General features: G+C 47.7%; 1 protein-coding gene across 2 annotated transcripts in view; it reads left to right on the top strand.

The window, feature by feature from the left end:
- The first annotated feature begins 7,349 nt into the window (after positions 1 to 7,349).
- TMEM245 (transmembrane protein 245) overlaps positions 7,350 to 9,271 on the top strand; it is a 93,542-nt gene continuing 91,620 nt past the window's right edge. The window contains exon 1 of one of the 2 annotated variants that reach the window (XM_068236667.1): positions 7,350 to 8,149. In XM_068236667.1, the coding sequence (XP_068092768.1) occupies positions 7,517 to 8,149 (633 nt within the window). In that variant the 5' untranslated portion in view covers positions 7,350 to 7,516. The remainder of the gene's footprint in view (positions 8,150 to 9,271) is intronic. The other variant, XM_068236668.1, reaches the window with a different exon arrangement.

Raw genomic sequence — 9,271 nt, 5'->3', positions numbered from 1 at the left:
CCAGAGCCTGATTTTTGTTTTTGATCGTTTCACTTCTATGCCTTGACTTGCTGTAGTGCATACCCATTTGCAGCAAAGGGGAGTAGAAGGCTGTGTTTGCTTGAACCTCTGACCCCTGTAGTGGAGACACATTTGCAGATACCTGAGGCTTAAGTAAGCATAAGCATAGAAATGTGAATGTAAATATTCTTTTTATAAACATATATAATCAAGCCATAACCCACAGTATTAATTATAAACAGGAGGGAAATGTGGAAAGAATTTTATAATTAATTTGTTAACCTTTTATAACCTATGCGGCTATAAGGACCACATGCACAGAATTAGATTATTGTGTTAGAGTGACACTTTAAGTAAAATTATTATTGTTAACCGAGGAGTTATCACGATATCACTGAATATATATTTTACATATGTTTTGAACCATTTACTGTGTACAGTTTTTTCATATTCCTTCACAGTAAGCCAGAACAACCTTCAACCCCCCCTCAGTGTCATTCTGTACCAAGCACAGAGCCAGCAGGTTGAGAGGACCAGTTTAAACCAGTTCTCTGAAAGTATGGGTGATTCTGAAGGACATGAGACAAGGAACTGATGTCAGAAGATTTCTCTTTCCTGTTGACTTTCATTTATTCATGAGGGACACAGAGGAAGAAAAACCCCACCTAGAAGGAGGAACTGGACATGCTGATTGGACTTTTAACAGAAAGAACTGCCCAAAGGGAGGAATATTTTATTATATTCATTAGGTTTAAAAACCTCTGCGCACAGGAAGAATTTGCTTTTCTCCGGCGTAGCAGGATCTGTGTAGCTACAAATCCATACATAAATGCTGGCTGAGGGAAACGCCCTTGTACAAGTAAAATAAAGATTTCTAAGGTTTTGGCAACTGAATGAAGAGTGTCTCATGAGTAAGTTTATTTGCTTTTAACATCCTGCTAGCACAGGTATACCTTCAGAATGGCACAGACTGGCATTACTCAAATCATCGTTGCATGCATTAATGACAGTGACAGGCATAGACACATTTTCGTTACAGACCGTTTGTACATTAAACACAGGTACAGTTACATCTTCATCACAACAGACAGTTTGTACATTAACCTCAGGTGCCTTTGAAGCAGGCACTATTGAACCTGGTACCCTTGAACTGGGCACATTCAACCCACCTCCCCCTGGTGCTCCCCCAAGTGTATAAAGTACCTGGTGGTGGGTGGAGAGTCTGTCTCCTTCCGTGAGCGACAAGGCGGTCGTGGCAGGTTCGTAGTAGGACACAAGCTTGCCCAAATCAGTACCCAGCAACACAGGGACTGGGAGATGCTTCACAACTCCAACAACCCTTTCTTGGACCCCTACTCCCCAGTCGAGCTTTACTCTCGCTTGGGCTATGTGTAAAAGGGCGCCCTCTACTCCAGTAAGGGCAAGGGATCGGCTGGAGCTGATGCTCTCCTTTGGCACAAGGTGTGAGTGAACTAACGTGATGTCAGCTCCGGTGTCTCAGAATCCGGTGACAACTTTGTCGTTCACTCTAACGGGCTGCTGCTGGTCGGTTCTTTCGCGGATTTCCTTTCCGCGGGCAAACAGAACAAAATCTAATGATCCAGGCTGTGGTTCGCTGGCGGGTTGCCTTTGCTGTGGGTGAGGTACAGGGGATACAGGTGCTGGTGGTGTCTTTCTCCGCTCCGGACAGTCGAATTACATGTGTCCGGGCTGGCGGCAGTAGTGACAGGTGACCTCTCCAGGGGCTGCAGGCCTGGGTGCAGCACCTGCGCTGGGTGGCCTCTGTGGCTGACAGCTCACAGGGGCAGGAGAGTCTGCCGGGGTATTGGGCTGACCTCCTCTCCAGCTGGATGGGAAAGTTCTGCGTGTATCAGACACCCGGGTAGTTGCAAAGGTTTCAGCGAGGTCTGCAGCGACAGTTGCTGACGCAGGCTTGCGCTCAAGCACAAACTGTCGTACATCAGCAGGGCAAATGTTCAGAAATTGTTCGAAGACTAGCAAGTCCTCCAGGACACCATAAGACCCTTTGGTGAGGCCTAGAGTCCACTGGCGGAGTGTGGTGAGCAAGCTGCTGACCACATCTCGGTACGAATCAGAAGACTTTTTCTGCCAGGCCCTGAACTTTTTGCGATAGGCTTCTGGCGTCAGCTGGTATTTAGTAATGATAGCGTCTTTTATAGCAGCATAATCATTATCCTTTTCCGCAGGTAACTCTTCGAAAGCATCAAGCGCTTTGTAGCACAGCAAAGGTGTCAGATGTCTGGCCCACTGGTCTTGGGACAGACGATACTGACGGCATGCTTTTTCAAAAGATCGCAAAAACAAGTCAATGTCTGTGTCTTTTTCAATATTAGCAAATTTAAATTTTGCACTTACGGGTGATGCAGCTCCTTCAGCAGGGAGACTGGGCGGAGAACTCCGGCTGGCCTGTTGAACTTTTGCCATGTTTAGCTCATGCTCCCGTTCTCGCTCAGCGGCATCCCTCTCCACGTGGCATTCTGCAGCAGCAGCAGCCTTGCGTTCTGCAGATTGAAACGGTTAACACACTATTCTGCCCGCCTAATAACAACAATAGTAGCGTCTCTTCAGAAGTCTGAGTTCAGTTCATGTGTATGCTGAATAATAGGGTAGCAGAACAGTGAATGACTTTGGTAAAGTCTTTTATTCACAGGCAATATAAATAATTAATATATACAGACAATTATTAAAATCAACAATTATTGAAACAGTAATAGCCAGTATAAAAAATAAAAGAAAGGGAGAAAAAATACTTAGTTTCATGGAAAGATGTCCTTTTGTGGGAAGAATCATAAGGTCCTTGGTAAAATCCTTTGTTTCAGATCAAAGTTCAGAGTTCAGACCAGGTGGATGCCAGCATATCCTCAAGCTGGCACAGATGAGATCAAGAAGATGTTTCAGGGTGGAGGACACTGAGTTTGTCTCCTCTGCCATTCTTATGCCCCTGATCCAGTAGGAGGGAGTGAGGGCGGGAGCCACACACCCCCTTAGAATATGAGATAAGTCCTCCCCTTGTCCTGGGGACCAGAAATCATATCTAACCATATATGGGCTCTATCTCACAGAACCGTATAGGTCAGGGCAGATTTACTAACATTTCCAGGTCTGTCTCGATTTACCCAGCAGCCTGATACCAAACATGAGGGGTGGGACCCCTGTGGTATCATCAGGGCACTTTCTAACTGCCTAACTGGCAGTCTTTACCTCAGAATGTTCTGAAACTTCCTCAGAACCAGCGCCAGATAGGGCCAAGCATGCTCTGTTAGTTTGGAGGGTCTGCCAGCCTGGCAACACAGAAAATATGACACATATAGCAGTTTATGGAATATGAGATACATCTGGGATTTACAGCAGGTCATTCCCAGGCAAAGGCTCTTTGAAGTTTGGGGCAGCAAGCTACCTTGTCAGCTCCCCTGCTGGGAGAAAGGCGGAATGTCTGACTTTTCCCCAACTAAATTGTTTCTGCCATCGTGCTTATCAACTATATCGGATGGATGGGCCATCAGCACAGCTTGAAGCCAGGGACACTCTGCAGCAGCCTAGTGCCTTTTGGTGGAAGGAGGGAAAGAGAAAAAAAAAGAAAAAAACCCCAGGAATGTCAGTTCTGTTCGCTGCAATGACCAGCAGATCTGACCAAGAAATCAGAGAAACCGACGGCGTTCCTCCCGGCTGTTCCATGACAGCTGGGAGAAACGGAAACTCCAGGTTGCTACAGGTAGCCCCTACACAACCAATCCAGATTCTATTGATCTGAATTGCAATCGATGCAGAGAATCGAGCGCGATCGCTTTTTCTTCACGGGCGGTTCCAGGACGCATCTGCGGCCCCACAACCGTCCGTGACAGAAGCCATGACTGTAAGCCTACAGTCCCGCCCCTCCACCTATGCCCCTTTCATTAGCCACGAATGCACGGCGTCTGTTGCATTTGGCTAAATGTCCTGCCGCCTCATAGTACTATGTATAGCTGCGGCTATAAGGTCATTTCCTGGCCTACCAGGAGTGTGACGAGGGAGCTGATTTGCCTATTACAAATCTGTGCAATATTTTACTAGTTTGAATGGCTTTCCATACGCCTGCACCATAGCCCTGTTCTCTGCCCAATCCAATTTGCAGACAGCCCTTTCCATACGCAAGTATGTTTTTTTATTCTTTTAATTTCAATTGACATTAGCTTTAATATTGGTGGCGAGCCAACCACCTTGGTCAAACCACCAATTACTGACGTGATGGTGTGCTATATGGGAGTTTGAACCTGCCTTCATTCTACTAGGAATACCAAGGATTGAATTTCATTCCAATCAGTAGCTGATACCGCCTTTCCCACAAGGAATATTTACCTTTTCTCAAATAGATCATCAAGGGGGCATGTATGGCTGATATTGTAAATAAACCCCTCCCCCAGTGTAATGTCATGACATGGTCCTGACAGTTTTCTGTCTGTGAACCTTGAGGCTTTATGGAAAATAACAGCTTTTTCCAACTGCCAAGCAAGCAGTATCTCTGCCTGTGCATAGAAATCTCCGTAATGAACATTCCATACAGATGTAGAAGAACTAAAGATGTTACATCCAGGTATACATTTCAGAATGTTAACCCTCATAACACATGGAGGTGGTAAAACTGGTCAGTGATTGGCCAATCAAAATTGGATGTGTGTACCAGGCTTTACTCGTGCATTTCCGGTTTGGATTTGCTGTTACACTAAAAACATATTTAACAAACTCTTGTTGAATACAGTATATTTACAGGGACCAAGTACAGGAATGGTGGGCTGTTACCTAATCCGGGAAGCCTCTGGACTATCCAGAGATAGTGCTCTGGATAGCTAGCAGTGGGTCCCTGCAGAGTGCACTCACCTGTCAGGGTGGCACACTCACTCCAGCAGGGCCGGATTTACCATAAGGCACTGTAAGCACGTGCCTCCCTCCTGCCTTACCTATGCAGAGTCCCTTTACTCGGGGGCACCGCTAACTACCTAATACTTGGGGTCACCTCTACTTAATACTGAGGATAGCTCTGGCTAGTGGCTACCTAATACTACGGGGCACCTGTAGCTACCTATGACAGGCAAGGGAACTAAGAGAGAAGTGACAGCGTGGCCAGCCAGGACACTTGCGGTGCGGTTCAGTGGGTGTTTGTGGGTTCGTGGAGGGTGAAGTCTGGGGTGCTAGGTCATCTGTGCCTATAGGCTCCTGGGATGTAAATCCAGGCCTGCACTCAAGCCTGAGTCCTTTTGTCCTCATCCTCACTGGCATCCATTCTCTGTGACCTAGCGGCATGCTATATGAGTACGTACATGCCACTGGGTCACAGAGAGAAGGCATCTGGTAAATAAAGATGGAAGGACACAGGCTGGAGCGAGCTTGCCAGACAAGTAAGTGGGGAGAGACCTGGGGTGCTCATCAGCCACTCTGGGTGCCTGGCCCTGAGGGGTCAATACTACCTATTCATGCTGAAATCTATTAAAAATCTATGCATAGTGTTTTAACAGGAATACATCTCTCTAATCAGATTGGGATCTAGCTTTTGGGCAAATTGGGTGCACATCTGCAAGGGAGAGGTCACAGTTGTGTCCGTTAAACTCCAGCGGTTTTACACAAAACATTTATCATTTTTGGGCATGTTTTCCCACACCACCATAGACTGCTGGTGCCTGCTAACAGTCTATGCTAATTGTACCCATGTTTTGATTTTACGCAGTGGGGAATTTTAATTTTTTTTGTGCAGCCCACTTGCGAAAAAACGTGCACAGCCAATGAAAAGCATTGCGTGCGATTTCACATTATGAGAAAAAGTGTGGCCCCTGCTGAAAGCCCCATACACATGCTCAACAGTGGTCTTTTATGCAGCACAATTATCAAACAACTTTTGTTCTGAAACAAGTTGAACAGCCCAAAAAAGTTGCTTGCTAATGTTCAAAGAACTGATAAGACTGATAAGCCATCAATCCAACTGTTGGATTGATGGTAAATCACTCTTATCAGTTGTGTGAACAATAGCAAGCAACCTTTTTTTTGGTTGTTCAACTTGTTTCACAACAAAAGTTGCTTGATAATTGTGCTGCATAAAGGACCACTGTTAAGTGTGTGTATGAGGCTTAAAGAGCATCTGTACTGTACAATTCTTACAACAAAAAGCATATCATTCTATTCATTATGTTCTGTGCTGTTTCTGCCTCTCCCTGCTGCAATCCTGGCTTGTAATTGCCATTTTTATGCAGTGTTTACAAACAAAAGACATAGCAATTGATACCCTGAGAGTAGCTCAGTGTGTGAGTCATACAGAGTGTGCAGGGGGCCTGGAGAGGGTGTGTATAGCTTCTATCCAATCACAAGCAGCACAGCTCATTCCAGCCTGACTGCCTCAGCCCGACAGAGGAGAGAAGATTAGATCATACAACAGAGATAATACAGCCACTGTGCTAATAGGAAATTCTGCAGTAAGACAGAGCACATTAGAACAGCTATAGGAACATATAATAGAAGAAATAAGGCTCAAAATGTTGTTACAGAGTCTCTTTAAGTCAGGGGTCTCAAACTCAATTTACCTGGGGGGCCGCAGGAGGCAAAGTCAGGATGAGGCTGGGCCACATAAGGAATTACACAATCGTGGCGCCTTGCCGCCTCTCTCACTCTTCCTTCACAGAGAGAGGCGGGGAGAGGCGGCGATCCATGCGGCGATTGAGGTCAGGAGGGGCAGAGCTGAAGCTGAAAGCTCTGCCCCTTCCAGGAAATTCCGGCGGATTTCCCCCCGGGCGATTTGGGGGATCTGCAGCCCTCGTTTAGCGACGGATTACTTGGGAGCACTGAAGCGAACTATAAGGAAGCTTTTGCCGGCGAGGGCCACAAAATATTGTATCGAGGGCCGCAAATGGCCCGCGGGCCGCAAGTTTGAGACCCCTGCTTTAAGTGTATGGGCCCTTTAGATTGCCAGCTATGTGATAGATGTGGTTTGTTGTGTGTATCAAATTGGTAGGTTACTAGTTTGTTTTGTGCCTATGGGACATGTAAATCTGCCCTGGTGACTGCACCGCATTTTCCAAGTTATTATCGCTTTTCACACTTTAGCCATTTCTGAGCTACAGTTTGAAAATGTCATTCGAAGGTTTCAATGTGTTTTGTTTTTACTAGCAACCGCGTAGTACCATTCCGCAACTAACCGCCTTATCTTATCACCACAACTTTACGAGTTAAGAGTCAGAGGACTCGGGAATGAATGGGGTTTTCTGCATCACTACAGTAACAGTACACAGTAGCCAGTCCCTCGCACTGACATCACTTCCCTGTCTCTACTCTAGCCGCCGGTGCACCATGCTGCACACTCTACATCCGCCCAATCCCCCATAGTTCTCCACACGCTGTACAGAGCATTCGTCCTCCCTCTTCCAGCTATCTGACGTCACTGCGCTCCCTGAGGCTAGGGAATCCAGTGATAAGAGTAGCGGCGGCTTGCAGAAGGGAGAGCGGCCTGTGTGCTCTCCTCCGCCTCTCTGCAGACATGGAAGAAGAGGGGCACGGAATCAGCGCTCGCTCCTCCAGTCCATCACATGGCTGCTCGCCCAGGCCCAGCACTCCTCCACACACGGGCAGTGTCCCTCCCTCAGATACCCCCGCAGCTTCCCGACACCCCCTCTTCTCTCGTGTGCCCCCCAGCCAGTTACCGCTGCCACAGGGACTGCCGCTCCGCTTCGACCGCAGCATCAAACAGGCGTTCTTTAACACGGGAGCGCTGCTGTTTGCGGCTGGGTGCTGCGGGGCGGCGGTGCTGGTGTACTTCATACTGGAGGCCTTTCTGCGGCCACTTCTGTGGGCAGCTCTGTGTGGCACCTTCCTCCATCCTTTCAAGCACTCCCTGACAGGCGTGTGCCGCCGCTGGCTGGCCCGGCTACAGCGCCTCGGCTCACCCATTGTTCTGGCAACCCTCTTCCTGCCCTTCAGCTTTGTCAACCACAGCATGGAAGCCCTGGGAGAGCTGGTGACTCGCAGGCTTCGCTTAGTGGTCCCCATTTTGGCAGGGGTGCCCCTTGTCTATCTGCTGTACTGGGCTGGCAGCTACCTAGGAGTTCGAGCGCTGCTGGCCTACCTGTGTGGTCTGATCTACGGGGCCCTGGACTACTTCAGCACACAGTGGGTGAGTGACCAGGGCTATGCCAACCCTCATCAGCCGCAGGTGCTCCAACAGTCACACCAGCGCTCTGTCTAAATGGAAACTCCAGGCAAAGTGACTATTCCAAATGTGAAACAAACAAGAGACCCTAAACACATTCTAAAATGGAATATGAACTTACCTGGGGCTGGAGGAAATCCCCTGTAGATAGTGAGGTCCATTGGTCTCCTGCCATTCTTCCACTTGAGGCTCTGTTAGCTGTGCAACTTCACCAGGAGTTCCCCCCCATGCACCGTTTACCATGAGCTTTCTGTGCGCGTGTGATTCTTGAAAGCAAGAACTGCGCAGAAAACCCACGGTGACTGGCGAGCGAGACTGGTCCGTGGAGGAGCCACGCATAAGCAGTTGTGCACGACTCCTAGCGAAGTCTCAAGGTTAACAGTCGCTGGCGAAAGAATGGAGGGAGCCCAGAGGATTCAGAGGGACCTCAGGAACTATGGGGGCTTCCTCCAGCCCCAAGTATGTTCATAATCCATTTTTAAGTTGTGTTCAGGGTCCCTTTAAAGGAATTCTGAGGTGAAGTATATACAGCTTTACTTACCTGGGACTCCTTCCAGCCCCTAGAAATCTGTGTGTTCCGCACAGCAGTTACACTGTGCTCCAGGGACCCGCTGTCAGCCCTGTTGCTACTTAGGGCTGGTTCACACTACAAGAGTTTTTCTGAGCGCTTTGTGATGTTAAAAGCTCTTGCTCTTACTAATGTTATCCTATGTGTGTGTTCACACTGGAGCGATTTTGATTTTGTGAAAATTCCCCTTAGCATTGTGTTTGCAAGAGCTTTGCAAATCACTAGCATTTAAAAAGCTCTTGCAATGTGAACCAGGCCTTATGCACAGGCCTTTAATCTTGGCTCATGAGAGGCCCATGCATATGCAAGAGCTGCAGATAAGGAAAGTTGTATATGCTTACTTCACCTCTGAATTCTGTTACGGTAGGGACATGCTAGGCAGATATGCGGTTTCCACTATGTGCTATGGAAACCACGTATGAGATTTTTGCCTAGTGCGTTCCTACCTTCAGTAACAGCTTGAGAGAAAACATGCACAAATCTCTGCAGTGCATGTTGTTGTTTGTGGGGGAAAGTCA

This window comes from Hyperolius riggenbachi, chromosome 5, assembly GCF_040937935.1.
Source record: "Hyperolius riggenbachi isolate aHypRig1 chromosome 5, aHypRig1.pri, whole genome shotgun sequence".
NCBI lineage: Eukaryota > Metazoa > Chordata > Amphibia > Anura > Hyperoliidae > Hyperolius > Hyperolius riggenbachi.
This window is presented reverse-complemented; position numbering and strand designations above follow the sequence as displayed.